At 35.4% G+C, this 20,968-nt stretch overlaps 2 protein-coding genes and 1 long non-coding RNA gene across 4 annotated transcripts; all 3 read left to right on the forward strand.

Moving 5' to 3' along the window:
• Positions 1–4,338: 4,338 nt before the first annotated feature.
• Positions 4,339–6,839, forward strand: LOC131434046 (uncharacterized). The gene is made up of 2 exons (XM_058600680.1): positions 4,339–4,894; positions 6,613–6,839. Exons 1-2 carry the CDS (start codon positions 4,339–4,341, stop codon positions 6,837–6,839), a joined length of 783 nt encoding a protein of 260 aa, XP_058456663.1.
• A 1,876-nt stretch (positions 6,840–8,715) lies between these two features.
• Positions 8,716–9,585, forward strand: LOC131439363 (uncharacterized). The gene is made up of 3 exons (XR_009231107.1): positions 8,716–9,004; positions 9,061–9,312; positions 9,371–9,585. It is a non-coding gene; the product is annotated as an uncharacterized LOC131439363 (long non-coding RNA).
• Positions 9,586–9,775: 190 nt separating this feature from the next.
• LOC131438653 (uncharacterized) lies at positions 9,776–12,086 on the forward strand. 2 transcript variants are annotated; one of them, XM_058608808.1, is made up of 3 exons: positions 9,776–10,077; positions 10,219–10,478; positions 10,536–12,086. In XM_058608808.1, the coding sequence occupies exons 1-3, from the start codon at positions 9,816–9,818 to the stop codon at positions 12,084–12,086; spliced, it is 2,073 nt and encodes a 690-aa protein (XP_058464791.1). In that variant the 5' UTR covers positions 9,776–9,815. The 2 variants fall into 2 exon arrangements, with proteins under 2 accessions (XP_058464791.1, XP_058464790.1); XM_058608807.1 differs by having other exon boundaries at positions 10,219–12,086.
• The last annotated feature ends 8,882 nt before the right edge of the window (positions 12,087–20,968 follow it).

A 20,968-nucleotide genomic window follows, 5' to 3' on the forward strand; every position in this document is an offset into this window, starting at 1 on the left:
AAAGTATCGACGATCTTCGGTATGCAAGAGTCATTCTAATAATAATAATGATAATAATAATAATAATAATAATAATAATAATAATAATAATAATAATAATAATAATAATAATAATAATAATAATAATAATAATAATAATAATAATAATAATAATAATAATAATAATAATAATAATAATAATAATAATAATAATAATAATAATAATAATAATAATAATAATAATAATAATAATAATAATAATAATAATAATAATAATAATAATAATAATAATAATAATAATAATAATAATAATAATAATAATAATAATAATAATAATAATAATAATAATAATAATAATAATAATAATAATAATAATAATAATAATAATAATAATAATAATAATAATAATAATAATAATAATAATAATAATAATAATAATAATAATAATAATAATAATAATAATAATAATAATAATAATAATAATAATAATAATAATAATAATAATAATAATAATAATAATAATAATAATAATAATAATAATAATAATAATAATAATAATAATAATAATAATAATAATAATAATAATAATAATAATAATAATAATAATAATAATAATAATAATAATAATAATAATAATAATAATAATAATAATAATAATAATAATAATAATAATAATAATAATAATAATAATAATAATAATAATAATAATAATAATAATAATAATAATAATAATAATAATAATAATAATAATAATAATAATAATAATAATAATAATAATAATAATAATAATAATAATAATAATAATAATAATAATAATAATAATAATAATAATAATAATAATAGTAATAATAATAATAATAATAGTAATAATAATAATAATAATAATAATAATAATAATAATAATAATAATAATAATAATAATAATAATAATAAAAATAATAATAATAATAATAATAATAATAATAAAACAGATTAACCTGTTTATATGGCAACCCTGTTTCGCATGGCATATTTTTACACGGCCCCATACTAGTATAAAAATGTGTTCAACATTCGCTTTCGCATTGCCGTTCGTAATTGAATGTGTTAGTGACGGTACAAATCTGCTTTTCTACCTGTTTTCGGTGCCATCGTTCTGACGGTGTCTCGTACGTACAGAGTAGCTGCTTTAACTCAAATGACGCTATTTCTCACATCACATTTCAATTTATACTGATAGCGGTGTACGGACCTCCCCTTCACAGAACGGGAAACAGTGAGACGATATAAAAGAGAGAGTTAGTAGAGCGGCAGTCATTAATACTGAATTGGCTGTCTAACGGTTAACAGCTTCTTGTGGAATTTTCACGCGGAAACACGCACACAGGATGAACAATTAAGGGCAAGGCAAAGTCCCGCTCGAACCGTGCTGGTTTGCAGTTCCCAGTTGGCAAAATCCATCTTCTGCTCCGGAAGAGAAACTACGCAGAGCGTGTCGGTGCCGGTGCACCGGTCTATCTGGCGGCAGTGATGGAGTACTTGGCTGCCGAAGTGTTGGAATTGGCCGGTAATGCTGCCCGCGACAACAAGAAAACGAAAATCATCCCTCGCCATCTGCAGCTGTCCATCCGTAACGACAAGGAGTTGAAAACCCCGTCCTTTTCAGGACGACCACATCACTGTGATAAAGAAATATTTAGATTGCTTCAAGTTTAGCCAGTTCTGATACGCCTGGAAAGTAGAATGCGCAAATTAAGTGGAAACATTAATTGTCATACCGAACAGTGGCACAAACGGATCTAGAGTTCAACTAACAGGCTAGCACTCGTATCATGTCGAACAACCTCTTCAGTTTGTTATTTTTACAAATAGGACAACGACACGCTACACATTCAAACCAACCGATTGAGTTAGTCGGGCACAGAAGCCATAGTCAGAGTGAAACCCACCCATAAATTTTCCCATATGCTTTCCCTCCCACATACACGCAGATTCGTGTGTGAAATGTCATTGCTCTGTGTTTTCAACAATTCATCCATGCCAGCGTACCTACGGTTTACGGGTTTAACCTCTACATTCTGCATTTCCAACACTCCGGCCGGTTCACTGGTATGGTTTGAAACACAAACACCTCCCTTTTCGCTACTGGCACAAGGAAAAGTGCTTTTTCTGTGTTCACCTCACTGAAAGGGTCGGATTAGGTTGAATTCGTGCAAGAACACTCATTTCAATAGCACTGCTACAATTAAATCGACGATGAGTACTCGAAAATGATTGTTCCGGAAACTATTTAATAATAATAATAATAAAACAGCTTAACCTGTTTATATGGCAACCCTGTTTCGCATGGCATATTTTTACATGGCCCCATACTAGTATAAAAATGTGTTCAATATTCGCTTTCGCATTGCCGTTAGTAACTGAATGTGTTAGTGACTGTACAAATCTGCTTTTCTACCTGTTTTCGGTGCCATCGTTCTGACGGTGTCTCGTACGCACAGAGTAGCTGCTTTAACTCAAATGACGCTATTTCTCACATCACATTTCAATTTATACTGGTAGCGGTGTACGGACCGAAAATCATCCCTCGCCATCTGCAGCTGTCCATCCGTAACGACGAGGAGTTGAAAACCCCGTCCTTTTCAGGACGACCACATAACTGCGATAAAGAAATATTTAGGATTGCTTTAAATTTAGCCAGTTCTGATATGCCTGGAAAGTAGAATGCGCAAATCAAGTGAAAACATTTGTTCTAATAATTTGTATAAAGTATACTAGTATAAAGATGTTTCTAAATCAAAATTTTCTGTTTCGTATTGCGAGACAGCGTTACTGTCCTGTCGTAATTGAATGTGTTAGATATCATGATCAAAAAGCGCCCCATACTAAAGAATTCACGACAAAAAAAAACTACATATTGATCTGTACGTGGCAACTTTTTCGCACGGCATATTTGTGTACTAGTATAAAGATGTATTCAACATCATCACTTCCACTTTCGCATTGCCGTTCGTAATTGAATGTGTTAGTGACGGTGCAAATTAATTTAACTTCTCGTGTGTGCCTTGTTTCGGCAACAGTTGCTCGGAAAATGGTGGGAAAGCGATAAAATTCAACTAATTCTTTATGATTATTTTTAGCACTTAATAGTGCTATTTGAATTTGCTGAAATTTTCGGCTGCCTTTCATCCGGTTTTCGCTGTCATCGTGCTGACACTCGTGCTTTAACTTAAATGACGCTATTTTTCACATCACCTTTGTTAGAATTCCTTTCCTGTACGCAGAACGGGAAACAGTGAGACGACAGGTCCACGATGTTGCTCTCGTGTGTCTTGTTTCGGGAACAGATGCTCAGCAAATGGTAGGAAAAATGAAGCACTCAACTTTTATATGGATGCTCTTGTATAGATGCAGACTTCTCGCGTTCTGATTGGCTGGTGCTGTCATGGGTTAAATCAAACAGGTTTTTCAATAGTGTACTATTGAAAAACTTCAATGTTGTTGCAATACACGTTCAAGTTGAAAATTTTCGATTCTATTGGTAGTTAGATTATATAAATCCTTCTACAGATCACTGAGCTATGAGCTTCTAAAATACGAGAAAGGCAAACGCGCCATATCCATTATCCTCTTTGACACTCGTTTGTACCAAACATTTAAGAAAAGTTTAATTCTGAACTATTTAAGATTATGTCACACAACTGAAAATTTTATCATAAAATTGTGATCATATTTCCGATGGCATGTTGCAAGAATTATGTTGATTCATTAGATACAACAGAAGATATTCACGATCAAAAACTTATCACTCACTCAGAGGGTAAATTTTGAAAAGGTAAAGTAAGTCGTATTCTCGACAAAAGATGACTACTGCTCTTCCAGCTGTCAGCATCCCTACTACGAACTGGAATATACCTGAACACAAAACTAGCAGACCCACAGTTCAATATCTCACAAAGGGTCGACCTAATCATAGGAACAGAATATTTCTACGCATATCTAAACGGTGGCCGGCTCGACATTGGTCCACAAGCACCTATGCTAATTGAAAGCAAGTTTGGATGGGTCGTGTCTGGTAAGATGATATGTGGTTCAACTCCAACAGCGCTATTATGCTGTACATCTTCAGTAGACTTGCTTAATCAGAACATTGAAAAATTTTGGAAACTGGAGGAATTAGACACTGTTGTACCCTCGCCTACTGAACAATATTGCGAACAATATTACAAAGGAACAGATTCAAGAGATTTTATTGGACGATACACAGTTAGATACCCCAAAAGGGAGAGATTGGAAAATTTGGAACATAAATTGTACAAGAATCCCCAACTAAAGGAAAGTTATCATAATGTTTTATCAGAATTCATTCAACTGGGGCACATGCGGCAGATACGCAATGATAATCCGGATCCACCTACGGTTTGTTACATTCCTCACCACGCTGTTATAAAGGAATTTAGCACTACAACCAAGGTGCGAAGCGTTTTCGACGCATCTGCGAAAACTAGCACAGGATATTCCCTTAACGATTGCCTCTTAGTCGGTCCCGTTATTCAGGACGATCTGTTGAACATAATTCTACGATTTCGTAAATGCAAAATTGTGATGATCGCCGATATAGAAAAAATTTACCGGCAGATTAAAATTCACCCCGACGATCGTCCTCTTCAACGTGTGCTGTGGCGATTCAACAAAGGTGATCCGATAACTAAATGTGAGATGACTACAGTGACCTACGGGCTGGCTTCTTCCTCGTTTTTAGCAACACGAACACTACATCAGCTTGCTAACGATGAAGGAGCGCATTTCTCTCTTGCTGCACATGCTTTAAAGGAAGATTTCTATATGGATGACTTCGTACGAGGTGAAGATAATATAGAAACAGCACTTCAACTGCGCAAAGAAATGGATGAGTTACTGAGTCGTGGAGGTTTCCGTTTGCGAAAGTGGTGTTCAAATTTCCCTGAGGTTTTGAAAGATGTTCTACCAGAAAACTTAGCTATTCCGCTAAATCGAGCCGACGTGTCGAAAGGCAGTGTCAAAAGTTTAGGAATTGATTGGGACCCGGAGTCTGATCAACTTTGTTTCAATTTCCCCTTTTTGACGAACGAACCAGTCACTAAAAATCGGATCTTATCTGTCATTGCTCAGTTATATGACCCATTGGGATTAATTGCACCTATCGTGGTACGCGCAAAAATTCTAATGCAACGTCTATGGACGATGGCCATTGGTTGGAACCGGAAGAAATTCGAATCATTTGGGAACGTTTTCTGTAGGATTTGCCACTAATGTCAAACTTCCGAATACCTCGATTTGCATTTGATGAAGGAGAAGTACAACTGCATTGTTTTACAGATGCATCGGAAACCGCATATGGAGTTTGTATATACGCACGGACTCGGAAGGTTAACAAACAAGTAAAGTTAATAATACTGGCATCGAAATCAAGAGTGGCACCTCTGAAAAAACGTAGTATCCCTAGATTAGAGCTATGTACAGCTCAGCTTGGCGCTCGGTTAGTCTCAAGAGTAGTACTCGCATTAAGGATGAAGGAAGTGCCAATCTTCTATTGGACGGATTCCATGGTAGTTGTTTATTGGCTTCGTACACCACCACATGCTTGGAAAACTTTCATCTCAAATCGTGTCGCAGAAATCCAAACTCTAACACACAATGCAACCTGGCGGCATGTGCCAGGAGTGGAGAACCCAGTCGATCTAGTATCGAGAGGAACGACCGTTCGGCAGATTTTGAATAATGAGAGATGGATATATGGACCCGATTGGCTGCGAGGGGGAGGGGAAAACTGGCCAAAACAATCCGGTTCAAGTGTCCCACTAGTTGATGCGGAAACTGAGAGAAAGAGTACCACATTGTTAACACACAACCTAACACAATCTCATGATATATTCACGCGATCATCTTCCTATAATCGTCTATTGCACATGATGGCCTACTGCCTACGATTTATTAGGCGTGCAAAGAGGGAATCAGTACAATTCACTATATCCCTTATCCCAAGCGAGCTGGATGCTGCTAGAGAATGTTTATTAAAAATTGTTCAAGCCGAATGTTTTCAAACTGAAATTCATCGTCTAAAAAATGGAAAACCCGTTCAAAAAAATTCAAATTTAAGATTGTTCAATCCTTTCATAGACCCATCAGGTATAATTCGTGTCGGTGGTCGTCTAAAACTGTCTATGGAGTCATACACCACCAGACACCAAATATTACTGCCGGGATTTCATCGATTTACTAAATTACTTTTGATGTCATATCATGTCAAGTTGTTTCACGGAGGAATTTCACAAACACTCGGAGTAGTTCGCAACGAATACTGGCCAATAAACGATAGAAGGGCTATGCGTAGTGTGGTACGAACATGTTTTCGTTGTATTCGTTCCAATCCCCGTGCAATTAAACAACCTATGGGACAGCTACCTCTTGCCCGTATCACACCAAGTCGTCCATTTGCATCCACCGGTATTGATTATTGCGGGCCGGTGTTCATTAAATCCGCCTATCGTAAATCTGCTCCCACCAAGGCGTATATTGCTATTTTTGTATGCTTCAGTTCAAAGGCTGTGCATATTGAACTGGTTGGAGATTTATCAACGCCTTCGTTTCTATCCGCTCTTCAACGATTTATAGCCAGACGCGGCAAGCCCAACGATATTGATTCGGACAATGCTACGAACTTTGTTGGGGCAAAAAATGAACTAAATGCTCTTTATCGTATGCTATCGAGTACCACGGAGGTCGATCGCATCGCTACCAATCTCGCAGTCGATGGAATACAGTGGCATATGATACCCCCTCGCGCCCCAAACTTCGGAGGTCTTTGGGAAGCGGCTGTGAAGGTGGCAAAAAACACTTAATTCGTCAATTGGGCAGCACCACACTGTTTTAGGAAGACCTGGTGACAATACTGACACAAATTGAGGCAGCCATGAATTCTAGGCCATTAGCACCATTGTCAGAAGACCCCAATGATGTTCAAACTATCACTCCTGGCCACCTTCTGATTGGGACGTCACTTTATTCGCTTCCTCAACCGGATTTAAGGGATGTATCAGCGAATCGGCTTAGGAATAGGTATCAGCTGATTCAACAGAAGCAGCAGCTATTTTGGTACCATTGGAAAAATGAATACCTCAAAGAAGTACAAAGACAGGCTACCACTAACCTCAGGAAGGTCAATATTCGAATTGGTGAATTGATGATTCTTAAGGATGATCTCCTGCCCCCTGTGTGTTGGCCATTAGTTTGCGTTGTAAAATTACACCCTGGAGAAGACGGTGTGACACGTGTAGTAACTGTACGTACGGCGAATGAACAGATGAAGAAGAAGATGAAGTAATGTAAAATAAGATAAATTGAATTGTTATGAATTAGTTTAGTTAGGTTTAGTGAAATGGTCCATTTCAGGTGGCCGGCTTATGTTAGATCTAGTTTTAATCGCAACTACCAATTTGAATTCAAACAGTGGAAATTAGATCCACAATTTCATTAACGCTGAGGGATTGCGTATTGATAACGCATAATTGAACTTCTCACTTTTATCTTTGTTATCTCTCTCAGTTATCAGTTATCTCGTTCTCTTTTACCAACGGTAGCCGGACGATATAGTCGCCCAATTCCAGTTTAGTTGCGCATAATAAATAATCATTCCTTTAACCGTACGAAAAATAAAGTTTTGATTTAGCAATAAAGTGAAGTGTTTAACTCCAACCAATAAACGCTCCTCCAACAATAACTAGACGAATCATCCACTTTGCATAAAAGTATGTGTAATTTTCAGATCTCTTCATTGTTTTCGAAACTGGTCAATCACTGCCATGAATGTACTACAAATAACAATATTATGATTTTGTCCAAAACACCTATCTGAGTAACAGTTCACAATTTTAATATTTTGGTGTAACGCATGAATAAACTTTAACAAACAAGATCCTATCTCATTTTCTCCACGTCTGGCCTTCCCTTCACCCCACAAGTAGCAATATGATTTGTTGATGTTCCCACAAGACGCAAATATAGTTAAATTGAAGGTATACATTTGCCTTAAATAGTACACCTGGCCACATGACAAGTGTGGTGTAGCGAGAGCTTTCTGTAAATCAAACAAAAAAGTGCAAATATCACACGACTCTCGAAATTTTTTGATATTGGATCTTTTCTTCTCGTAAATAGCTTCTCCTCTTTGTTGGTGGGTCTCAAGATATGATTCTATCGATTCTCTGTCAATGTGATCAACGGCTAAACGACGACGTATCTGTAGCACAGACTAACAGACATGACAGTATGAGTAAATTCTAATGAAAATTATTTTTCGTGATGCACTAGTTCCACCTATATTGTACTGCGCGAACTATTTACTATCTGTACACCCCTTGTGTTATGTAAAAGTTTTTTTACTAGTTGGTTTCCCCTCGTTTGTCAACACCGATCAGCTGCTTGCAGGGATGCCTGATTTCATCAAAATATTTGAAAATTCACGCGTTTTTTTTGAAAACGGCCAATAAACCAAATTTCAGGATTTTGTTTTTGTGTGTAATATAAATCTCTGTACATCTGTTTTTCACATAATTTTACTAATTCTTTGAAAATCTTCGTTATAACATTTTTCTAGACAAATCGAATAAATGGCCAATCACATTTTGTTAACTAAAAGTATTTTGGCCGTTTATTATAGCAAACGACCAAAGTGCGTATTAGTTTTGCCTCGTGTTATTGGTCTGTGACTTTATCAAAAATATTTTACTCTAAATTAAAGAAATGGAACTAAATCAAGAACTTAACGGTTTTCAACTGTTATTGGGTAAGTTTATAAACTAAATACTTCGACAATTTTTAACATTGAACAAATTTCGTTTGAATATCTACGTAGATGCGGCGATTTTGGCATTTGATGACAATGCTAACCAACATGAACGGTCATATCTTGAATCATCGTTCAATAAACACAAACCTGTTAAACGATCGACTCCCAAACGATCTTGGGCGCAAAACGCATCGTCAACTACCATTGAAGAAATACCAAGTAAGATTAGGTTATGATTTGTGATGAATGGGACTTAAGCTCATAATATTTTCTAGATAATCAATTTGACAAAGTGTCATCGTGGTTGAACTCGTCAAATTTCAGTCAGCCTACTGAATTTACCCATAACGTCGATCAGGTACTAAGCAGCGTAACAAGGAATCCACTACAATTGATTAAGCAGAACAAAAAGGCGCACATTCCAAAGAAAGAACATGATCATTTCCGGAAGAGTTTTATGTTATCCACAAGCAGAAAGTGTTTTTCCTCAGACCGTCAAAGGATGTCTACACAATACTCTACCGTAGGTAAAAGATTCGAGTTTACTTTTGTGAAAATATTTATTTCGTATCATTCATATTTCAGATAATTCTTTTGACAAGGTGTCTTCCTGGTTAATGCGAAATTCGTTGAATTCAATTTATCCCCAGCATTTCAGTTCGATCAATAGTCAAAGTTTACTACCAAGCAACGCAGAACTTTCTTCCTCATATCATCCATCTTTGGATCATCAATACGTCCAAGTTCGAGTGCCGAAAGTAAATCACCTGAACCAAAACTCAGATTGTAATGACATTTTTCCAACTGAAATAGGTAACAATGTAAATACATACATATATATATATATATATATATATATATATATATATATATATATATATATATATATATATATATATATATATATATATATATATATATATATATATATATATATATATATATATATTTATTTATTTATTTATTTATATAAAACATTGTAGATGCAAATTTAACTCCATCTGGGTTAATAAGTCATTCATCATATAGCATGAATCTCCAGCAACACTGCATCACTCCAGCTGAAGGTTCTATCGATCACATTGAAGTTATAGAAAATATTAAATATAGTATTGAAGAGAGCAACGATTCCAGCGAAGGTATAGTTGATGGCCTGAATGACTTCTCGATTACGCAATATTTTGAAAAAATTCGCGTTGATACACTACTCAGTGATGACGAGTGCTCTGACATTGGTTTTATTGAAAGCAGCAGTAGCGAAACCGGTGATGCAGTTAGTAAAAATCAAAAAGGTGAAAGGAGCTAATTCGTTATTTGACGATATAATATCGTCGCATTGTTGATATTTTGATATATATGGTGTATCTATAATGGACATAAATATTATCGAATCGATACATTTACTAAATAAAACGTTTATCTTTCTTTTTCAGATCAAAAGAAGAAAAGTCAGACATGGATCGTTCGCAAACGGCTCAAGGAATGCGGTAAACCATATAAAAGGTCTGATGGAACGGTTGTATCCGCACGTTGCATTAAAGCGAATTGTAATTGTTTTCGTTTGAAATGTTTTGAACAGTATACTGATAAAATAAGAACTAGTATTCTGAAACAATTCCTGAAATTGAGAACATCTGGACAGAACCAGTTTATATCCAATCATGTTTTAGTGAAACCGGTTCACGGAAGTCGGGTAATTTATTTCTTTACAATAAGTGATTTAATGTCAATAAATTTACAACTTCTGCAGGTCTTAAATTCACGAAGAACTTTTACAAGAATTTATCACTTACCGGCCTTGAATGGAAGGCGACGTGTTTGTAAAAAAATGTTTCAAAACACGTTGGATATTAAAGATAAAAAAGTACGCTGGCTTTCTGAAAAAACGATAGCCAATGGTGGCATGTGCCCGGATGATGAGCGTACGCAGAGCAGAAATCCATGTGTATTGAGTGACAGTCAGATAAAATTCATAAAAGATCACATCTCATCATTTCCCTCTTGTGATTCGCATTATTCCCGCGAGAAATCATCAAAAGTTTTCTTGAGCAGCGATTTGTCAGTCGCTAAAATGTTTGATTTATTTAAAGAGTTGTGTTTGATGAAAAATTTACCTATTGTGTCGTATAGTACCTACCACAAAATTTTCAAACAGATGAATTTGTCATTTCGTAAGCCTCGCGTGGATACTTGTAATTATTGTGATGAACTACAGATACGTCGTCGTTTAGCCGTTGATCCCATTGACAGAGAATCCATAGAATCAGATCTTGAGACCCACCAAAAAAGAGGAGAAGCTATTTTCGAGAAGAAAAGATTCGATATCAAAGAATCTCGAGAGTCGTGTGATATTTGCACTTTTTCGTTTGATTTACAGAAAGCTCTCGCTACACCACACTTGTCATGTGGCCAGGTGTACTATTTAAGGCAAATGTATACCTACAATTTAACTATATTTGCGTCTTGTGGGAACATCAACAAATCATATTGCTACTTGTGGGATGAAGGGAAGGCCAGGCGTGGAGCAAATGAGATAGGATCTTGTTTGTTAAAGTTTATTCATGCGTTACCACAAAATATTAAAATTGTGAACTGTTACTCAGATCGGTGTTTTGGACAAAATCATAATATTGTTATTTGTAGTACATTCATGGCATTGATTGACCAGTTTCGAAAACAGGGAAGAGATCTGAAAATTACACATAACTTTATGCAAAGTGGACATTCTCATATGGAGGTAGATTCGGTTCACAGCTGTATTGAACGAGCCAAAAAAAAATCAAATGTACAAATAGAAGTTCCACGTGACTGGGCAATATTCATTAGTAGTATTAGGCGCAAGCAACCTCTGGTGGTTTATACCATGGAACAGAAAGATTTTTTAAATCTGAAACAACTTGATAAATATTATAAAAAACCCACTATGGATTGTGATAACAAAAAAATAAGCTTTCAAAAAATCATGTGCTTTCAATATTGCACGTTTAATGAAAATCTATTGTACAAGTATGATATTAGAGATCAAAGCTGGTCTCAAATGTCCTTATACAAATCTAATTCGGGATTTGTTATACTTCCTGGTCCAATAACCTTAGAACCGTTGCCACTACCAGAAGCTAAACTAGAAGATTTAAGAAAAATGATGAAATTTGTATCTAATAAAAAATACTATGAAACGTTTTTGAAAGAGCTCACTCCGAAAAAACGAGGACGAAGACAAATTTTAAGAACTCTCGATCACTTTGAGGCGGATTTGGATGTTTTTCACGAAGAAGAGTTAGAAGATCTTAATGCATTGTAACTTTACTCAATATGTTTATTATTTTTCTTGTATAAATATATGCAACGTTTTCCTATGAAAGATAGTCGGCACGAGTTTTTATTAACAGCATATCGTTATCACAGCATATGGTTATTTTTTTCCGGAATAAGATCGCAAACATTCTCAGTAACTACTAATTTATCTATTTGAATGACAGAGAATTCCTCCTGGTATTTTGAATCAACGTGTTTAACTTTATTGATTCCCATTGAATCCAACATTATTAGCCATCACCTTCATATCATTTTAAGTTGTGCCGATGAATGAAAACATTGTTTAGTTGAATGCTTCCAAGATGATTTATAAACGAACAAAAACATAATTTCCCAGTAGTTAGTGGACTTGTATATCATTTATTTTATGAGAATAGTTCCAAATCGATCCGGATGTACTGTCACCTCTGAGTTAGTTTCCTCCTTCTCGAAAACTTGTTTGAAGAAAGAATTGTATGTCTTGAATGCATATTCCTGATGAAAAACAAAAACAATCAGTAAACTTCAGTAACTGATTATTGTAGAATGGAACTTACCGTTTTCTTTTAATGAATAGGTAGCAGTTTCACTATTTACACTCCCCAACATTCAAAATAAACGAAATGTTACCTGTTATTATTATTGATATTATAATAATTAAAACGGCCAATAAACAAGTTAAAACCTTGCGAAGGGCCAAAAGAAAACGACGAATGAACCAAAACAAAACTTGACATGTCTGAGTAAACGTCTAAAATTCAGGGCCAAAAAGACTGCATGCTTTAAGTAAAGGGCGAAAAACACATTTTGTACAAATACTCCTCAAATTGAGAAATATATTGTAAAACTATTATATATTATGAAAAAGCATCACCAAACCCGACATAATCATATATTGTTCAATTTCAATTAGCTTTTGTTTTGACATAGTGAATTGAATTGGATTGATAACAATTCAATATCGATTTTCTCGAATTAGCGCACTTGGTTTTAGGCCGTTTTCAAAAAAAACGCGTGAAATGAATCGTCACAATGATTTATTGGATTACGTTGATAATATATTTAACTTTTTCTTGATGTTGGAGGGTAACCATTTATTCGACTCAAATTTGTTCATCTAGACTATTTTTTATTGTGTTGGTGGTTTTCACCCGAAATTAAGTGGCGGCAGACCAGAAGCAAGTAAATATTGTAACAAAACGGGTTCGATTTTTTATTGAGTTGGAGGATGAGAAGTAGGCGCAATTATGTATATAGTTTAGGCAATATCAAAGATAAACTCAAGATAGAGTAGTCTGCGATTTCTTAGGTATCATTTGAATAGGACCCCTCGATGAGCTCGGTTCACTGTCAATTTGAGTATTTTGAAGCAAAACAACAAGTGTCTGATCACTAGATGCGTCGTAACTATGACAATGATTGTTTATGTTTGGAAAAATATCAAGTTACAGTATGAACGATATTGAGAAATTTCGCTTTATATCTGTGATTCTTAGAATAAGAAAGTGAAAACTACTTAGAACCATTGTCTAGAATTTATTTAGTTTGTTATAGCCTCATCCCATGAAGCATCAGTTGTGGCAAGAAATCATTATATGCTGAATGTAAACATATGTGTGCTTCCTTTCTAACTTGTATTGTTTCCATGGCATTTTGTCGGAACTAGTCGACGCTTGTTAACGGAGGGTCAATAAAATTACATTATTACTGAACCAACTGGTTCACGATTACTGACCCAACATTTTTCAATGAAACGTATGGAACATTGTAATCTTCAGTTTATCTTTGGCAATATGTATTAAATCTGTATCCTGCATGAAATTCGCATGGACGTATACAAATCAATACATTACAGGTAATTCTGTATGAATGGCAACTCTGTTGGTAAATGAAAAAAATAAAGACAGTCTAGATGACAGACATGATGTTTTTGATAGAGTAACGTGGCGCCATCATGACACATGTGAGTACTGTCCCAAATAATGGAATATTCGAAATGACCGTTAAAATGATTGAAGAATCAAATTTGAGTGTCCTGTCTGTTAGTCTGTGTCTGTAGTTCATCACAATAATTACAAGTATCCACGCGAGGCTTACGAAATGACAAATTCATCTGTTTGAAAATTTGTGGTAGGTACTATACGACACAATAGGTAAATTTTTCATCAAACACAATTCTTTGAATTTTGTCGTGAATACGATTTACTTTACTATGGGGCGCCTTTTCAAAATTAGCCATATGGAAGAATGGGCAGAACTTAATCGTGAATATCTCGACTTGTATTAATGGTAGCAACATAATTCTTTCACCATTTCATCAAAAATATTATCAGGAATTCAGGATAATATTTTGAACAGTATGCGATAACCACAAACAACTCAAAAATTAAGTTTTCTTAAAATTTGAAAACAACGCGGAAAACTCTTTACATTCGCTTGAGTTTTTCGCTCAAGGACGACGGCACATATCTTCAACTGAATGCGTATAAAAGGGGAACCGTGGTCGAAAATCGATCATTTCTTTTCGTGCATTTGATGGAAGCAGACGTCGTGGGAGTGGAATCATCAACCAGCAGCGACGGAGAATGCACCTTCTGCGTGGTTAAAACCTCAAACTCTCAGGTCGCATCTCTCATTCGCTTACTGGCCATCGAGGCGAGAGGACCTTAACCAACAGCAGCAGCGGGAGTTAACCAGCAGCGACGGAGAATGCACCTTCTGCGTGGTTAAAACCTCAAACGCTCAGGTCGCATCTCTCATTCGCTTGCTGGTCATCAAGGCGAGAACCAGCAGCGACTGAAACTGGATTCTGTCTGTTATTGGATCTAAATTTAGGTCTTGAACTCAGGGTCCAGTTCTCTATTCCAGACTTCTATTCGGTTCTTCTTAAAACCATAATAATACTCCTAAAGAATTATGCGGAATTTACTTTACTGTACCTCTATACAACCCATTTTTGTCGTGAATACGACTTACTTTACTATGGGGTGCCTTTTCAAAATTTACCCTCTGAGAGAGAGTGATAAGTTTTTGATCGTGAATATCTATTGTTGTATCTAATGAATCAACATAATTCTTGCGACATGCCGACATGGAAATATGATCACAATTTTATGGTAAGATTTTCAGTTTTGTGACATAGTCTCAAATGATTCAAAATTAAACTTTTCTGAAATGTTTGGTATAAACGAGTATCAAAGAGGATAATTCATAAGGCGCGTTTGCCTTTGTCGTATTTTTAAAGCTCATAGCTCAGTGATCTGTGAAAGGATTTATATAATCTAACTACCAATAAAATCGAAATTTTTCAATTTAAACGTGTATAGCAAAAGCATTGAAGTGTTTCAATAGTACACAATTGAAAAACCTGTCTCATTTGCTCCATGTCAACACCAGCCAATCAGAACGCGTTCTAAGGAAGAGAACAAAATATCTGCTGCTGTACAACAAATCGTCCGGGAAAAATGTTCCGAAAAGTTGTGAATATCGCAGTAAGTTCCTCAATTTGGTCCTTGTAAATGCTAGAAACGAATCCTTACAGCATATTGATAGTTTCTTTCAATAAATTATGCAAATCCGAAATGAAATAATCGACAATAAAATTCTGTATGCGGCTATTTTTATAGCCGTTAGGACCGCCCATTAGTGAAAAAGCTACAAACGAAATCAGGTAGAAACAAGCCTCTCAACAAAACTTGAATCAATTTGGATTGTATCGCCACTGCGAGCAGATGTGTTTTGTGTCGTCTGCACGCTTTCGACAAGAGCGATTACGTCACAGCTGCCAGTCATTAGCATTGGGAAAAAAACAACGGTGGAGAGCATTGCACAAGATCAGCCGTTCTAATGGCTCTAAAAGTTTTCTAAAGAACTATTAGGATTTGTTGTTCGCAAATCGTAGGGAAATATCCTCAGTTTACGGCAAATCAAGAACAGTTTGCTTAGATTTGTGCACTTTTCGCTGTGTGAAATTCACAGTAATCGAGATCAAGTGAAGCCTTTTTTTGCGAAAAATGTTCCAGAGTTTAATGTCGTAGAGAATTTAGCAATTTGACTCTTCTGAATGCTGGAAACGAATCCCTACAGCATATTGATAGTTTCTCTCAATAAAATATGCAAATCCAATATGAAATAATCGACATTAAAATTCTGTATGCGGCTATTTATATAGCCGTTAGGACCGCCCATTAGTGAAAAAGCTACAAACGAAATCAGGTAGAAACAAGCCTCTCAACAAAACTTGAATCAATTTGGATTGTATCGCCACTGCGAGCAGATGTGTTTTGTGTCGTCTGCACGCTTTCGACAAGAGCGATTACGTCACAGCTGCCAGTCATTAGCATTGGGAAAAAACAACGGTGGAGAGCATTGCACAAGATCAGCCGTTCTAATGGCTCTAAAAGTTTTCTAAAGAACTATTAGGATTTGTTGTTTGCAAATCGTAGGGAAATATCCTCAGTTTACTGCAAATCAAGAACAGTTTGCTTAGATTTGTGCACTTTTCGCTGTGTGAAATTCACAGTAATCGAGATCAAGTGAAGCTTTCTTTGATTTTGCGAAAAATGTGAAAAAGGGGAATGCGTGCATAATTCATACAATTGATATTCGGAAGTGTTAAGGAACATGTCAATTGTTTTCGTATTCACGACATCCAGTTATGTCTCTGACATTACCCACCCACCTTTTTTTCACTTTTTTATTCATGACTTCTGGTCAGTCAGTAATTTTTGCTTTTTTCGTTTTTTTTAACGATATCAAACTAACTAGAGATTATAAGAAAAGAAAGAATATGAAATTATTGAGCCATAGTACTCAAGGAAGAGCAAGGAAGTGAAGAATAGAGTGCAGAAAAATGAGACGTGCCAAGGGTCATTTAAATAAGCAGAAGGCTTCTCGTATCTAAACTTTTACCTTCTACTAGAGGAGTCGAACTTAGGCATCTTAGCGATACGAGTCATCCGAGTCTCTGATATGTCAGAATGTAAAGGCAAAGGTCGGCAAAGGACGAAAAGCCTTCTGCTTTTTTAAATGACTTTATTCTTCACATCCTTGCTCTTCCTTGAGTTACTATGGCTCTATAATTTCATATTCTTTCTCTTCTTATAATCTCTAGTTAGTTTGATATCGTTACAAAAAAGTACGGGTGTGTAATGTCAGAGACATAACTGGATGTTGTGAATACGAATAAAACTGACACGATTTCTCTACACTTTCGAATTCGAATTGATAGTTGATCGATTGTGTGAATTGCGAAACTTTCCCTTTTTCAATTACTAAAATTTTCAACGATTTTTTACGTCGATTATCTCATTTCGGATTTGCATATTTCATTGAAAGAAACTATCAAGATGCTGTACAGGATTCGTTTCTGTCTATCAGAAGGACCAAATTGTGGAATTCTCTACGATATTTAACACAGTTCGGAACATTTATCTCGAACGATTTTCGCACAGCGAAAAATGCACGAAACAAATCAAATTATTTTGAATTTTCACTAAACTGATGATTTCTACCATCGATTTGCAAAGAAGTAATCTTAATAGTTCTTTAGATAACATTTAGAGCCATTAGAACGGCTGATTTTATATAATGTTGTCCACTTTTCGTTTCGTGTTTCCTTTCTCTTCAATGCAAACCATCAGCAGCTGATGCAATCGTTCTTGCTTGAATTGAAACTAGCTTTGCGTACAAACCGACACATCCGCTCGCAGTGCCAAATGATGCGAAACTGGTTTAATGCGTCTTCTCGCCTTAACGACCGGAAGGCAAATGAGAACTACGACCTGAGCGTTTGAGGTTTTTAACCACGCAGAAGGTTGCGCTCTCCGATGCCGCTGTTTGAATGCGTCTTCTCGCCCCTACGTCTGCTTTCATCCAACGCACAAGAAGAAATGATCGATTTTCGACCACGGTTCCCCTTTTATAACGTTCAGTTAAATATATGTGCTTGACTACCTCAAAATCGTCGTCCTTGTGCGAAAAACCCAAGCAAAAGTAAAGAGTTTTCCGCGTTGTTTTAAAATTTTCAGAAAACTTAAATTTTGAGTTGTTTGTAGTTATCTCACACTGTTCAAAATATTATCCTAAATTCCTGATCATATTTTTGATGAAATAGTGAAAGAATTATGTTGCTGCCATTAATACAAGTCGACATATTCACGATTAAGTTCTGCCCATTCTTCCATACGGCATTTTAGCGACTGGCAAATCGCTGCTCAAGAAAACTTTTGATGATTTCTCGCGGGAATAATGCGAGTCACAAGAGGGAAATGATGAGATGTGATATTTTATGAATATTATCCGACTGTCACTCAATACATTGTATATATATATATATATATATATATATATATATATATATATATATATATATATATATATATATATATATATATATATATATATATATATATATATATATATATATATATATATATATATATATATATATATATATATATATATATATATATATATATATATATATATATATATATATATATATATATATATATATATATATATATATATATATATATATATATATATATATATATATATATATATATATATATATATATATATATATATATATAAATATATATATATATATATATATATATATATATATATATATATATATATATATATATATATATATATATATATATATATATATATATATATATATATATATATATTCTATAAAACATTGTAGATTACCCTTGGCAACTTAGACCTTAAGCAGTGTGCCTTAATATTATAATATATTATTGAATAAAAAAAAAAACATTGTAGATGCATATTTGACTCCATCTGGGTTAATAAGTCATTCATCATACAGCATGAATCTCCAGCAACACTGCATCACTCCAGTTGTAGGTTCTATCGATCACGTTGAAGTTATAGAAAATATTGAATATAGTATTGAAGAGAGCAACGATTCCAGCGAAAGTATAGTTGATGGCCTGAATAACTTCTCGATTACGCAACATTTTGAAAAAATTCGCGTTGATACACTACTCAGTGATGACGAGTGCTCTGACATTGGTTTTGTTGAAAGCAGCAGCAGCGAAAGCGGTGATGCAGTTAGTAAAACTCAAAAAGGTGAAAGGAGTTGATTCGTTATTTGACGATATAACATCGTCGCATTGTTGATATTTTGATATATCTGGTGTATCTATAATGGACATAAATATTATCATCGAATCTGTACATTTACTAAATAAAACGTGTATCTTTATTTTTCAGATCAAAAGAAAAAAAAGTCAGACATGGATCGTTCGAACGGCTCAAGGAATGCGGTAAACCATATAAAAGGTCTGATGGAACGATTGTATCTGCACGTTGCATTAAAGCGAATTGTTTTCGTTTGAAATGTTTTGAACAGTATTCTGATAAAATAAGAGCTAGCATTCTGAAACAATTCCTGATATTCTCTCGTTTCTTACCCAATGTGGTAAGGAGCTATAGTCAGAAGGGTTCATCGTTCTTCCTGGAGTGAATGAATCCCTTCTGTATTTACCTTAAATAGGGTTTAGCAGATTGTTTGGCATCTTTTAGGGGGTGCCGAATTTACTTCTGCTCGTACATACTGCGAATCGTTCTGCATTCTTCCGGGAGTGCAGAATGGTGTCGCTTTTGTAAGATCTTCAAATCCTCTCGGGGGTTGGAGGTTTTATTAACAGCGGACTGTTCGGGACCTCGTAGAGAATTTACTTCTGCTTCCACTAAATGTGATCCTCAGCAGATTGTTCGGCATCCCTTAGGGGTGCAGAATTTACTTCTGCTTTTATGTGTTTTTGTGTCGTCAATTTTTCCCATCCTCCTAGTCCAACCCTTACCATTTCCTTTCAATCGTTCCCTCTTATATATCGGGAAAATGATGCTAAAAACAAATTGATGGCAAGGCACAAATCTCCAAATATCAAGGGGAACGTGTCATTTGAGCCAATTTGTTCTGATTCCTGATTCGACTCCTCTAGTAGAAGGTAAAAGTTTAGATACGAGAAGCCGTCTGCTTATTTAAATGACCCTTGTCACGTCTCATTTTGTCGTGAATACGACTTACTTTACTATGGGGTGCCTTTTCAAAATTAGCCATATGAAAGAATGGGCAGAACTTAATCGTGAATATCTCGACTTGTATTAAAGGCAGCAACATAATTCTTTCACCATTTCATCAAAAATATGATCAGGAATTTAAGATAATATTTTGAACAGTGTGAGATAACCACAAACAACTCAAATATTAAGTTTTCTCAAACTTTGAAAACAACGCGGAAAACTATTTACTTTTGCTTGGCTTTTTCGCGCAAGGACGACGATTTTGAGGTAGTCAGGCACATATCTTCAACTGATTGCGTATAAAAGGGGAACCGTGGTCGAAATTCGTTCATTTCTCCTTGTGCGTTGGATGCAAGCAGACGTCGTGAGACCAGCAGCTTCGGAGGGTGCACCTTCTGCGTGGTTAAAAACCTCAAACGCTCAGGTCGCAACTCTCATTTGAACTTCAATCGTCAGGTGGAGCAGTCGTGGATGAAAGCAGACCTTTTGCGTTTTATAAAGCCTCAAACGCTTAGGTTGTGCTTTCATTTGGGCTTCAATCGTCGGGAGCAGCGGTCGTCAATAATGAGAGCAGACCTTTTGCGTGGTGCCGATCGTCAAGGTGAGAAAACGCATTAAACCAGTTTCGCATCATTTGGCACTGCGAGCGGATGTGTCGGTGTGTACGCAAAGCTAGTTTCAATTCAAGCAAGAACGATTGCATCAGCTGCTGGTGCTTTGCATTGGAGAGAAAGAAAACAAGAAACGAAATGTGGACAACATTATATAAAATCAGCCGTTCTAATGGCTCTAAATGTTATCTAAAGAACTATTAAGATTACT

This window comes from Malaya genurostris, chromosome 3 (genome assembly GCF_030247185.1).
Source record: "Malaya genurostris strain Urasoe2022 chromosome 3, Malgen_1.1, whole genome shotgun sequence".
In the NCBI taxonomy this organism is placed as follows: Eukaryota; Metazoa; Arthropoda; class Insecta; order Diptera; family Culicidae; genus Malaya; species Malaya genurostris.

Excerpts from the sequence above, each read along its gene's own strand:
- LOC131434046 (XM_058600680.1), top strand. The coding sequence starts at position 4,339 with ATGCGGCAGATACGCAATGATAATCCGGATCCACCTACGGTTTGTTAC. Across the intron at positions 4,895-6,612 it reads ACTGAGTCGTGGAGGTTTCC|CCAGACGCGGCAAGCCCAAC; the intron begins GTTTGCGAAAGT and ends AACGATTTATAG.
- LOC131438653 (XM_058608807.1), top strand. The coding sequence starts at position 9,816 with ATGAATCTCCAGCAACACTGCATCACTCCAGCTGAAGGTTCTATCGAT. Across the intron at positions 10,078-10,218 it reads AGTTAGTAAAAATCAAAAAG|ATCAAAAGAAGAAAAGTCAG; the intron begins GTGAAAGGAGCT and ends TTTCTTTTTCAG.